Genomic DNA, 14462 nt, shown 5'->3' on the forward strand with positions numbered 1-14462 from the left:
AATACCCCAAGAATACTTAGCGAGCTACATCTCCAATAAATATGTTGTTTTAGACATCGAAAAGGTCAGAAATAGTTCAATTAAAGACAGCTCTTTGAAATAACTTTATTTTTTTCTTTACAAAAAACACTGAAAACCCATATGTTACAGATGTTTTCAGTTTTATACCACATCTTCAAAATCCCTGATTTCTACACTGATATTTTATATACACCCAAAAGTACAATACATTCATGGTTTCCTCTTTCCTTATGCAACATTTTTATTTGTGTGGGTGCACATTCAAGCATGAAGTGAGTGTAGTGGTGACTGGAGAAGTGGGTATACTCAAAGTTTGCCAGAAATTTACCAAAAGGAGGTGAAAAGGTGAAGGAAAGGCGCCATGTGTGAAAAATTCTATGAGAAATTGTGACATACACTTTGAATGCACTAATATGATAAATCCCATATTGGTCTTTCACAATCAGGCCAACCCAATCTGTACTGTGCAAGTAGGCTAATAGAAGGGTTTAAGCTCTCAAAGTACACAATTGGATGTTCTAAGACCATAACAATGCTTTAACCACATCCAGAGACCCCTTTTTGAGGTCTGGTAAAAATGTAAGACATTTGTATTTTTGAGTGTAGTTATCCTTTAATTCAAGTGAACAGGCACCTAGCACTGCTGCTTTGTTAGCAGTGTTTCTGTAGCACATGAGATGGAGAAAACAAATGGCCACTGGATTAATGCAAATAATCATGCAATCATTCTGCCATAAGCTACTTTGTAGCTAGTTAACATTTTATTGTGAAGGTTTTTGGAAAGACTTTTCATCTACCAGAAGATGTTTAGGCCTATCATTAGCATCACTATATTTTTAGTGTTCCTTCATTGTTTGAAATCATAGAAATGTGGAGGCAATTATTTTATAAAGACTTCCTCATATGCATTCTCCTGTTCTATTGGTTCTTTCAACTTCCTTCCATTGTCTAGCAGCCAAAGGCATTATCCTAGTCATATTATCAACCCATGATTGTTGTTGCACCTTTAGATCTTGCCTCTTTAAAAATGTCTAACTGATATTTCCATCTCTGCCACATTAAACCCGGTGTGCATTTTAGAACAGAGTTTTCCCGCAAATTCCATTTTGGAACATTAGTGTATATCCTACAGCCTTGAGCACATTGCTGCACCTAAAATATGAAGAAATAATAGTCTATCAACATTTTAAGCTAAACATTCTGATCTGTTCCATCAGCCGTATTAATCGATACAGCGTATACCTCCCCTATACTACTTCAACACACATTGTGGGGACTAAGAAGTGAGTATACGCAATGCCCACTGAAAAATAAGTGTGTATACGGCATATACTTGCATACACCCTCCACTACACCACTGCATGCATGCCTGTGCATGCTTGCACTTGTGTGTCTGCCTTTGTAGATGTATGTATGAATGCACCGTTTGACATCTGTTCTCATAGCTTGGACTACTGGTCTGCTCGGCTATCTTAGGAGGCTACCTCTGAGATGTGGTGTATATTGGACAGAGTGAGCTGAGCAGCCTCCTGTGCTGGGTAAGAGTGTCTGGTTCTCAGCCACAACCTCCCGAACACTCCAGTGATCAGCAGTAGGACCACCAGCAGTCCCCCCAGGACAAACGTCTCCACCGAAAGCACACCTCCAGAGTCTGCAGGGCAAGAGACCACAAGTCAGAGATGCAGGGATGTGTTGTTAGGGCACAACGTTAGCAAAACACAGAAGTAGGAAAACATTTTGAAATGGAAAACATAAGTAAGCTGTTCAACATTTTGGAACGTTCAGATAGAAATACAGTTGAAGTCGGAAGTTTACATACACCTTAGCTAAATACATTTAAACTCAGTTTCACAATTCCTGACAGTTAATCCTAGTAAAAATTCCCTGTCTTAGGTCAGTTAGGATCACCACTTTATTTTAAGAATGTGAAATGTCAGAATAATAGTTGAGAATGATTTATTTCAGCTTTTCTTTTTTTCATCACATTCCCAGTGGGTCAGAAGTTTACATACACTCGATTAGTATTTGGTAGCATTGCCTTTAAATTGTTTAACTTGGGTCAAACGTTTCGGGTAGCCTTCCACAAGCTTCCCACAATAAGTTGGGTGAATTTTGGCCCATTCCTGACAGAGCTGGTGTAACTGAGTCTTTTTTGTAGACCTTGCTCGCATATGCTTTTTCAGTTCTGTTCACAAATTTTCTATAGGATTGAGGTCAGGGCTTTGTGATGGCCACTCCAATACCTTGAATTCGTTGTCCTTAAGCCCTTTTGACACAACTTTGGAAGTATGCTTGGGGTCATTTCCCATTTGGAAGACCCAAACTTCCTGACTGATGTCTTGAGATGTTGCGTCAATATATCCACAACATTTTCCTTCCTCAAGATGCCATCTATTTCGTGAAGTGCACCAGTCCCTCCTGCAGCAAAGCACCCCCATAACATGATGCTGCTGCCCCCGTGCTTCACGGTTGGGATGGTGTTCTACAGCTTGCAAGCCTCTCCCTTTCTCCTCCAAACATAACAATGGTCATTATGGCCAAACAGTTATATTTTTGTTTCATCAGACCAGAGGGCATCTCTCCAGAAAGTACGATCTTTGTCCCCATGTGCAGTTGCAAACCGTAGTCTGTCTTTTTTTTAGGGCGGTTTTGGAGCAATGGCTTCTTCCCTGCAGAGTGGCCTTTCAGGTTACGTAGATATAGGACTCGTTTTACTGTAGATATAGATACTTTTGTACCTGTTTCCTCCAGCATCTTCACAAGGTCCTTTGCTGTTGTTCTGGGATTGATTTGCACTTTTTGCACCAACGTACGTTCATCTCTAGGAGACAGAACACGTCTCCTTCCTGAGCGGTGTGACAGCTGCATGGTCCCATGGTGTTTATACTTGCCAAAACTATAGTTTGTTAACAAGATATTTGTGGAGTGGTTGAAAAATGAGTTTTAATGACTCCAACCTGTAAACTTCCGACTTCAACTGTACACATGCATTTCAATTCAGGTCTGTCTCTGCCATGTAGAATAAGGAATCATCTTGGCTCTATCATGGCATTTCTATCTACAATGTTTAACAATATTTGGCTCCTGAATGTGTCTCTGCTCTTATTGGACAAGCTCATGTTAGCACCTCCCTGTTTCACTCTAATACAAAACTTTTATCTCTGCTGAACACAACCCAGTACAGTATATTGGTGATAATAAATAAAGGGCCTATATTGTGAGACTTACTCAGAGTGGGTTGGTCACTCTCAGGCAGACGTCGCCTGATTGGTCCATAAGATACTGTATGGGACATGGCAACATCTCTTCTCATCCGCCTAGAGGTATCCTCAACAGAACAGTTCTGTTACATGAAGGGACAAATGTTAAGGTACAACAAGCATTTGTATAGCTTAGTATTATCACAGCATTATTAACCTACCTACTTTTCCTTTTACATTTTCCAAAATGATCACATTTCTTTAATTAATACCAGTTGAAATAATAGGACTGTAAAAATAAAAAAAGGAAAACAATGTGTTTTCATTGTCTTTATTTGTGACAGCAGTAGGCCCTTGCTATATACTAGGGTATGAACAAGCCAGTGAGCATCATCAGAATGAAGAAAGGGGGAGGGATCACTCACAGGCTGACAGACCCCAGGTGTGTTGTGACAGATCTGAACATTGCAGTGGAGAAACACATCCTTGTAAGAGCTGCCCACGAACTTGAACATTTGTATCCTGAACATAGCCTCTGGCCCCTGTCCATTCTTCAGCACTGTCAGCGTCTGTTCGTTTGACAACACGGGGCAGCTGAAACACACACACGAGAGAGAAAGAGAGAGAAAGCCAGAGAGAGAAGAGAGAGAGAGAGCAGGCAGTGGATCGCATCAGTATCAGAGGCAGCATGTGCAACCGTTGAATAAGATATTATACATTTTAGAATGCGTTGGTTAATCAAATCCATTACAATCATTCCTGGTATGCTATACTAACATCTGAAACAAAACCCAGACAAAGAATATCCATTTGCTTGTTTACATAAAACATATGCCATGTAAGTGCAGAGCACTTTGTGACTGACATATCCATCTTTCATAATGGGAAAGTATTAGGATTATGGGAAAGACAAGGAAGATCCTTTTAAGTGTTTTCTTCTCAGATGTAGTAAACAGAAGTCCTTGTGCAAGTCTTTGCTGTGCTGTTGCTAACAGTACAACATATGTCCTGGTTGTCAAGGACATGCACAGTTGTTGATCTGGGTCCTAGATCACGTGACAGGTCTGAGGTTGTTGTGTTACCCCCAACTCTTAAGTCTAAGCATTTCAACAGCTCTTATTTCATATTTCAACAACGCCATTCCCAGAGGATTATGTGCTGGTGTCAAGTGTGGTTGATGTGTGACACTACAAAAATATACAGGTCATTCGGAAAGTATTCAGACCCCTAGACTTTTTCCACATTTTGTTACATTACAGCCTTATTCTAAAATGTATTAAATATTTTTTTCCCTCAAACTACACACATTACCCAATTTTTTTTGCACATTTATTTATATATACTTTTTAAATATCACATTTGCATAAGCATTCAGACCCTTTACTCAGTACTTTGTTGAAAGACCTTTGGCAGATTCTTGGGTATTTATTTTAATTTTACCTTTATTTAACTAGGCAAGTCAGTTATGAACAAATCATTATTTTCAATGACGGCTGATGGGAGAACCTTCCAGAAGGACAACCATCTCCACAGAGGAACTCTGTCGCTCAGTCAGAATGACAATTGGGTTCTTGGTCACCTCCCTGACCAAGGCCCTTCTCCCCGGTTGCTCAGTTTGGCCAGGCTCCAAACTTCTTCCATTTAAGAAGGATGGAGGCCACTGTGTTCTTGGGGACCTTCAATGCTGCAGAAATGTTTTGGTGCCCTTCCCCAGATCTGTGCCTCGACACAATCCTGTCTCGGAGCTCTATGGATAATTCCTTCAACCTCATGGCTTGGTTTTTGCTCTGACATGCACTGTCAACTGTGGGACCTTATATAGACTGGTGTGTGCCTTTTCAAATCATGTCCAATCAATTGAATTTACCACAGGTGGACTCCAATAAAGTTTGATCACATCTCAAGGATGATCAATGGAAACAGGCGGCACCTGAACTCTATTTCGAGTCACATAGCAAAGGGTCTGAATACTTATGTAAATAAGGTATCTGTTTTTTTCTAAAAACCTGTTTTTGCTTTGTCATTATGGGGTATTCTGCATAGATTGATGAGGAAAACATTTAATTTAATCAATTTTAGAATAAGGCTGTAACGTAACAAAATGTGGAAAAAGATATGCCTCCATAACACATTTTTGAATTCTAATAAACAGAATGAAGAGCAATATGTGGTGACAGGGCTTATAAAACACAGTGATATAATGTTAAACTTTTCTTTCTTAAAATTTCTTTCTTAAAAATGTATTTCTTTCTTAAAATACCTGTCCTTAATGAAGGTGTACTGGATGTTGCTATACGGGTCGTTGGTTGGGGTAGCCCAGCATCTCTCCACACGCAGCAAAAGATGAGCCGGTATCTAAGAGAGAGAGAGAGAGAGACAAACCGGGACTGCAGTCAGTGACTAATTGGCACCCCCCTACACACAAGTAGAGAGAGGTGTCTCCGGCCTACACTGCACTCAGTAAATATTTTGACCAAGTCAGCAGGTCAACAGATGTACAGATAAAGAGAGAGTAAACAACAGTGGGAACTAGGGTTTCTTGGAAGCCAAAGATGGAGCAACAGACAATCACATTGGATCAGGGCCAATATACTTGACATTGCCAGGGCCAAAGACTGGTCTTCAGCGCAACACTCACTAAAGGTGCTCATCTTTATCTAGCAAGAGAGAGAAATGTCTCAACCAAGGTAAGCTTACAGTTAATTGGGCCTATTCTAACATTCAAAAGCTGCACAGAAAGTTACACCACATTGGTTGGTACTTCAGTTAACTAGCCTAACTAAATATCTGCAGGTCATGATCAGCTCTGATTTCATATTGCAGCAACACCATTCCTAGAAGACTATGATGGTGTCACGTGTGCTTGCAATGACAATAAGAAAACAAAATCAGCCTGGACTCAGACTATAAGTAACATAGTAAATGTAAATCCGGGACACTCAAATTAGTATGATATGTTACGTTTGGTATGGTTACATAAGACAGAAAGTTACCACCATGCTAACGTTAGCCACAACATATTGTAATTCGTAACATCGTACGTATTGTACGAATTGCAATTTGTAACATATGGATGATAGACATCCACAAATTAATACATACCATGCAAAATACAACATGTCATACTAATTTGGTGTCCTGGATTTACATTTACTATGTCACGTCTACCCCTGAGTCCAGATTGGAAAAAAATACAACAGATTTCAAACAGAATGAAATCATATGATGACCTTTACCATGAAAACTTTAACGTAGATGTTGTCTTCCAGTGTCAGTGAGGGAACAGTGGTCCACTTGTCCTCAAAGTCCTTGTCTTTATATAGCAACATGGACACAGAGAAGTTCCCATCTTCTGTGTTCAGAGTGATCATCCTGGACAGAATAGTAGAGATTGTACAGATGCAGTGCTTGAGTCACAGTTACAGGTCCAATTTGCATGAGTTACAGTTACAAGTCCAAAATTCGATTAGAAGTGATTGGATTGATGTATTCTACAAACTGCAAGCACTACATAGAACATAAAGCGACCTCTTTTACATCAAATCAAATGATATTGGTCAAATACACATATTTAGCAGATGTAATTGTGGGTGTAGCTAAATGCTTGTAGATTAAGACTCTGTGAATAATGTTAATGAAAGTTTAAACCATGTATTGATGAACTCGTAACGAAAATCCATAACCCTTTTTAAAGGCCATAACTAGACATCTTACTTGACATCCACCCTGATCATGTTTTCCCCATTAGGTTGCTGGACCATGTAGTTTATTGGGTAGCGGCAGACAAACGTGATGTTTATGTAGTTCCTTGTGATGACATCCAAATCGTTGTTGCGTATAGTGTTAATGAACATAATGTGTGTATCATCCGATGCCTAGAAAGAGAAGTATGAATCGTTATTGTGGATAGGGCAACTTTGGAAGCAAGTCAACGAGTCACTTTGGAAGTAAAGTGCATTCGGAAAGTATTCAGACCCCTTGACTTTTTCCACGTTACAGCCTTATTCTAAATACCCCATAATGACAAAGTGAAAACAGGTTTTTAGAATATTTTGCATATATTAAAAAAGAAAGAAAGAAATTGAGCTCAACTACATCCTGTTTCCATTGACCATCCTTGAGATGTTTCTACAACTTGATTGGAGTCCACGTGTGGTAAATTCAATTGATTGGACATGATTAGGAAAGGCACACACTTCTCTATGTAAGGTTCTACAGTTGACAGCATTACTTCTGGAGGAAACATGGCACAATTTCTATGGGGAAGCATGGGGGTGGCAGCATCATGCTGTGGTGATGTTTTTCAGCGTCAGAGACTGGGAGACTAATCAGAATCGAGGGAAAGCTGAATGGAGCAAAGTACAGAGAGCTCCTTGATGAAAACCTGCTCCAGAGTGCTCAGAATCTCAGATTGGGGTAAAGATTCACCTTCCAACAGGACAACAACCCTAAGCACACAGCCAAGACAACGCAGGAGTAGCTTCGGGACAAGTCTCTGAATGTCCTTGAGTGGCCCAGCCAGAGTCCGGGCATGAACCTAATCGAACATCTCTGGAGAGACCTGAAAATAGCTGTGCAGCGACACTCCCCATCCAACCTGACAGAGCTTGAGAGTATCTGTAGATAAGAATGGGAGAAACTCCCCAAATGCAGGTGTGCCAAGCTTGTAGCATCATACCAAAGAGGACTCAAGGCTGTAATCACTGCCAAAGGTGCTTCAACAAAGTACTGAGTAACGGGTATGAATATTTATGTACAGTGCCTTGCAAAAGTACTCATCCCCTTGGCATTGTCCCTATTTTGTTGAATTACAACCTGTAATTTAAATTGATTTTTATTTGGATTTCATGTAATGGACATACACAAAATAGTCCAAATTGTTGAAGTGAAAAAAACAGCCTAAAAACAAAGGAAAAGTTGTGCGTAAATATGTATTCACCCCCGTTGCTTTGAAGCCCCTAAATAAGATCTGGTGCAACCAATTACCTTCAGAAGTCACATAACTAGTTGAATAAAGTCCACCTGTGTGCAATCTAATTGTCACATGATCTCAGCATACAGTTGAAGTCGGACGTTTACATACACCTTAGCCAAATACATTTAAACTCAGTTTCACAATTCCTGACATTTAATCGTAGTAAAAATTCCCTGTTTTAGGGTCAGTTAGGATCACCACTTTATTTTAAGAATGTGAAATGTCAGAATAATAGTTGAGAGAATGATTTATTTCAGCTTTTATTTCTTTCATCACATTCCCAGAGGGTCAGAAGTTTACATACACTCAATTATTATTTGGTAGCATTGCCTTTAAATAGTTTAACTTGGGTCAAACGTTTCAGGTAGCCTTCCACAAGATCCCCACAATAAGTTGGGTGAATTTTGGCCCATTCCTCCTGACAGAGCTGGTGTAACTGAGTCAGGTTTGTAGGCCTCCTTGCTAGCACACTCGCACACGCTTTTTCAGTTCTGTCCACAAATGTTCTATATGAATTGAGGTCAGGGCTTTGTGATGGCGACTCCAATTCCTTGACTTTGTTATCCTTAAGCCATTTTGCCACAACTTTGGAAGTATGCTTGGGGTCATTGTCCATTTGGAAAACCCATTTGCGACCAAGCTTTAACTGATGATGTCTTGAGAGGTTGCTTCAATATATCCACATAATTTTCCGTCCTCAAGATGCCATCTATTTTGTGAAGTGCACCAGACCCTCCTGCAGCAGAGCACCCCCACAACATGATGCTGCCACCCCCGAGCTCCACGGTTGGGATGGTGTTTTTCGGCTTGCAAGCCTCCCCCTTTTTCCTCCAAACATAACTATGGTCATTATGGCCAAACAGTTCTATTTTTGTTTCATCAGACCAGAGGACATTTCTCCAAAAAGTACGATCTTTGTAACCATGTGCTGTTGCAAACCGTAGTCTGGCTTTTTTATAATGGCAGTTTTGGAGCAGTGGCTTCTTCCTTGCTGAGTGGCCTTTCAGGTTATGTTGATATAGGACTTGTTTTACTGTGGATAGCGGCACTGAGTTTGAAGGTAAGGCTTGTAATACATCCACAGGTATACCTCCAATTGACTCAAATGATGTCAATTAGCCTATCAGAAGCTTCTAACGACATTACATAATTTTCTGGAATTTTCCAAGCTGTTTAAAGGCACAGTCAACTTAGTGTATGTAAACTTCTGACCCACTGGAATTGTGATATATTGAATTACAAGTGAAATAATCTGTCTGTAAACAACATTACTTGTGTCATGCACAAAGTAGATGACCTAACCGACTTGCCAAAACTATAATTTGTTAATAAGAAATTTGTGGAGTGGTTGAAAAATTTGTTTTAATGACTCCAACCTAAGTGCGTGTAAACTTCTGACTTCAACTGTGTATACACCTGTTCTGAAAGATTCTGCAACACCACTAAGCAAGGGGGCACCACCAAGCAAGTGCACCATGAAGACCAAGGAGCTCTCCAAACAGGTCAGGGACAAAGTTGTGGAGAAGTACAGATCAGGGTTGGGTTCTAAAAAAAATCCATTATTAAAAAATGGAAAGAATATGGCACCACAACAAACATGCCAAGAGAGGGCCGCCCACCAAAACCCACGTACCTGGCAAGGAGGGCATTAATCAGAGAGGCAACAAAGAGACCAAAGATAACCCTGAAGGAGCTGCAAAGCTCCACAGCTGAGATTGGAGTATCTATCCATAGGACCACTTTAAGCCGTAGACACCACAGAACTGGGCTTTATGGAAGAGTGGCCAGAAAAAAAAAGCCATTGCTTAAAGACAAAAATAAGCAAATACGTTTGGTGTTCACCAAAAGGCATGTGGGAGACTCCCCAAGGTACTCTGGTCAGATGAGCCTAAAATTGAGCTATGCACGCTCAAGTTGTTTTTTTTGTGTCAATAAAAAACATTTTGAATCTTCAAAGTGGTAGGCATGTTGTGTAAATCAAATGATACAAACACCCCAAAAATCTATTTTAATTCAAGGTTATAAGGCAAGAAAATGTGAAACATGCCAAGGGGGGTGAAAACTTTCACAAGCCGCTGTATATGTGATATTTCAGTTTTTTTATTTATAATAAATTTGCAAACATTTCTAAAAACCTGTTTTTGCTTTGTCTTTATGGGGTATTGTGTGTAGAATTATGAGATGTTTTACATTGTTATACATTTCAGAATAAGGCTGTAAAGTAACAAAATGTGGAAAAAGTAAAGCAGTTTGAATATTTCCCAAATGCACTGTAACTGCAGATTGATAACCATGAAAGGGTGAGCTAGCACACGCTACACGTCCCAAACCCTGTTACATTCACCAAAAGTTACCCCTCTTCAGCAAACTCTTTTCTTAATTTCCTGTGACATACTATCAAACATCAAACATAAATCTCAAATTGAGTAGCTGGCCAGCCCATGCAGGATTTGGTTCTGGGTTCCAAGATGACTCTTTCCCCAACCACAGCGCCTACGTACAGTAGGCAGCAGCACTGTCATTTTCTGTCACTATAGAATGTGTGAGTAATACAATTCAAACGCTTAGTAGAAGACTACTGACGTAGGCAGAAACCATAAAGAGGGGTTGGATGAAAAGGTTGTGACTGGGTTGTGTCCGGATCCCCGTTGAGAGCAACTGGAGGACTGGTCCCATGGCCATTGAGAAGGATGAATTGCCCCTTGTCCCTACTGTCCAGTACTGTTTTATTACCCCAGGGTAAATACACAGGGCCTACTGTCTGACCCACAGAAGCTGCGCCTTAAATAGCAGCCTATTCCCTACATAGTGCACTAACGTCTTCATTATTCTGTAGGAATAATGCTCTGTTCACTGACTTTGGGTTCTTATGAATGGTGAATTAACAAACTCATGCAATTTGACAGAGAGACCACAATGATTATGGCAATGGGTGACAAAATCTTCAAGTCCAATTTATTTTGGAGAGTCATTACATTCCCACTTGCTATTCTCTCCGGTCCTGTCTGTGGGGTTCAAGAGGTTTAAGAGGGTCTACTTCTACCTCTCAAGGTGAAAGGAGGAGTGTTTGCTAACTATGGCATTCCCTTCTTTTCCCAACAGTGTCTAATCCCAGAAGCAAAGCGGGCTTACTACTTTCACTAGGGCTGGTTTGCTGAAGCAAAAGCCTTGTAAAACCTCAGAGGGTAGAGAAAGGGGGGAGAGACCCGACCCCCCCCCCCCCCCCCCCACACACACACACACAAAGCTGTGTTAACCTTTTGCTTGCTTTACAAGAAATGCCTCTGTGCATTCTAAGCAAGTGTTTCAATGACACTCATGGTCTTGAGTACAGATTTATACCATGCCAAAGTTAAAATTGTCCTCGGAGCTGTGCTCCCGCCACCACTGTATGAGACGCGGCTGAGAGGTAGTATAAAAGGGACGACTACAAAGTGGGCCAATGAATTATAGCCTGGCTATTCAGCAGGCCTGAAAACACGCTCATTTCCATGTCAATCCAGATCATTTTAGAGCTCCCACCCACTCCGCGCTGCTTTGAGTAAAGTCCAGTGGCTCTTAGAAGGGCAAAGGAACAACACTCCCATTTTCTTTTAAATATAGGCTACTTATCCCTCCCCTCTCTCTTTCTCTCTGTCTGGGTCTCGCCCTCACGCTTTTTTTGACAGATTATGGGATCATTTCATTGCAGGAAACTGATAGCGGAGGCCCATGTACGTAACTTATAAAGGAAAAGAGGTGTTATTCATGCTAGTTATTATGAGCATTGCTTGTGTCCAAACTCCCATTGAGCTCCCCCAATTAAAGGGATACTTTGGGATTTTAGCGCAATGACTGGAAGGCTATCCGTATATACTAAGCATGCTAGCAGATACCCATAGACTTCCAGTCATTGCGCTAACGCTAGTTAGCGTTGGCTTGCGAACCTACCTCTAACTTCCTCCATGTTGGACACAGAGACATAAAAAGTCCTTTTTCCTGGCACAAACCAGTGCAGAGAAGTTCTACGATACTACACCAGGCGTCAGGCCAGAGCTCAATACAACAGAGGTGCATCGTAAAATTAGATAATTTACTGTGATGGGGATTTTATGTGGCTGGTAAAAGAGATCCAAACTGTAGTTTGTCTCCATGTTACTGGTGCTTATGTTTTTCTTCTTTGTCAGGGTTGCTCCGAACGGCAAAGGTTACTACTTTGTTTACTTTACGGATTTAAATCCTTCATAGTTGGCGTAGACAAGTGAATCTTAATCTCCCAAAGCAATTACCAGAGAATGGCAATGAAATTCCCCAAGTATGAAAGGGCATTTCTAGGGGGGAAATGCTCAAAGTCTTACCATGATTGTCCCACAGTCAGAGAGATTAGTCTTGATGCTGAAGACATAGTCATCTTCAATCTCAACACCACGGCACTCTGGGTCATTTAGGTGCAAATCCCAGACCTAAGAAAGAGAGGAAGGGACCTCACTAGAGCGCTACGGTAGACCCACCTGACAGCCTTAATATTAAAATGTTGATTTGGTTCTTGTTGCTGTGTTCTCTAGTCATTTCAACAACACAGCACAGCACACAGGCAGTGATTTATTATATCAGACTTCACAGTGAGTTAATGGCAGGTAAGCTGTAATATAGAGAAATATTGATTCGGGTTGACACCGAACTTACATAAATGGGTGGCAATTTATTGAGGAAGAAGGCACTGGGAATGACCACCTCCATCTGGTCATTGGTGCAGAGGACAGTTTCATTGAGCTCTAGAAGAGAGGAAGGGGTCAGTGGGACAATATTTAAAAAATCCTGTCCCCCTGACCCTGACATGATATCAGATCATCTGAAATATGTTACGAATTTGAAATGTGATGCATTGTTATTCCATTTTTGCAAGTATACAGTTCAAGAGTTATTTATAAAATATATTTATCCCAGTTATTATTTTGTTGTGACATCAATATGGTCACGGAGAAATTACAACTACAGATTCCATTCTCCTATATGTTCCATCCCAGACTCCAAAATGTTTCCTCAGTCAAAAACGTGATTCTGGGCTCCCCCTCTATTATATATGTGGTCACTAGATTTCAACAGGTGCTTATTGTTTAACAAGACCAATCAACATTAAGACCACATCAAGAAACAGACCCCCCCCCCCCCCCCCCCCCCCAAAAAAAACAAACACATTACATCAAGTTATGGACTTATAAATGAATGATATGTACCCATTGATTCTTGAAGAATCCAACATAGAAGCTTGTTTAACTCCAATGTTTGTAAACAACGTAAATGTAAATAAACGCGGTGTCGCCTCAAAACGCATTTGAAACTATCATTTTGATAGCATGAATGATCAGTTCTTGCATCCATATCTCCGTCTAAGAATTGGGAGAGTGGGTACATTTCTCCAGGCCATCCCTCAGCTTTTTACCAAAACAGAGGCGGGGTGACGCTTTGTTATTGTTTCAATTAAGGATTCTAGATGTAAACTTGAGATTTGCCTACGAATAGGGTTGCAAACTCCTAAAACGTTTCCCAAAATTCCCTGTTTTTTCAAAAATCCTGGTTGAAGAAATTCCAGCTTGGAGGTTATTATCAACTTATTCCCTGCTGATTCCAGAAATCTTGCAACTGGGGTTTCTGAGAAGAAAACCCCCAGTGGATTTGGGGGATTTTTGCAACCCTTCTCATGAAGTAGTTGAACTGAACTCACCCTCCTCCTCGGGCTCCAGATACACAGCAGAGGTGACTGTCCTCACAGCGAGCAGGAGCCAGGCTAACACCAAACTGGCAGGTGTCATCTTCAAAGGGACTCGTGCTCTCTGGCTTCTCTACGGTCAGATACTCCAAACCTCAGACTACTGTCTTCTTGGCCCTTTCCCACAGATCTGTGAATCTTCTAACCTATTCACCAAAGTGTAGCTGTCAGGTTCAGACGTAGTGCCCACTCTCAGTGCAGTCCTCCAAACACAGCTCTAATGAACTAGGACCGAGAACCAGCCTCCCTCCCTCCCTTTCTCCAGACCTTAAAACACTAGCCTGAATGATGTCCCCACCAACAATGAGATTCCACACATGAATAGGGGGAGCCGAGGGGAGTCCAAGGTAACACACATAGATTTGCATCCCAAATGGCACCCTATTCCCGATATAGTGCACTACTATGGACTCTGGTCAAAAGTAGTGCACTATGTAGGGAAACGGGAGCCATTGGGGACGTCGCCATACTACTGGGCCGTGGCCGGCGATGCCCTCTTCGTAAACATTGCACTACG

The 14462-nt window shown here is 41.1% G+C and overlaps 1 protein-coding gene across 1 annotated transcript; it reads right to left on the minus strand.

The window, feature by feature from the left end:
- Positions 1-93: 93 nt before the first annotated feature.
- On the minus strand, positions 94-14222 carry LOC110497584 (zona pellucida glycoprotein D). The gene is made up of 9 exons (XM_021573766.3): positions 13901-14222; positions 12862-12950; positions 12534-12638; positions 6936-7096; positions 6458-6593; positions 5482-5576; positions 3647-3815; positions 3250-3364; positions 94-1672 (listed from the first exon to the last, which is right to left on the minus strand). Exons 1-9 carry the CDS (start codon positions 13986-13988, stop codon positions 1494-1496), a joined length of 1137 nt encoding a protein of 378 aa, XP_021429441.3. The 5' UTR covers positions 13989-14222; the 3' UTR covers positions 94-1493.
- Between the last annotated feature and the right edge of the window lie 240 nt (positions 14223-14462).

This window comes from Oncorhynchus mykiss, chromosome 19 (assembly GCF_057628025.1).
Source record: "Oncorhynchus mykiss isolate SJ-2025 chromosome 19, ASM5762802v1, whole genome shotgun sequence".
In the NCBI taxonomy this organism is placed as follows: Eukaryota; Metazoa; Chordata; class Actinopteri; order Salmoniformes; family Salmonidae; genus Oncorhynchus; species Oncorhynchus mykiss.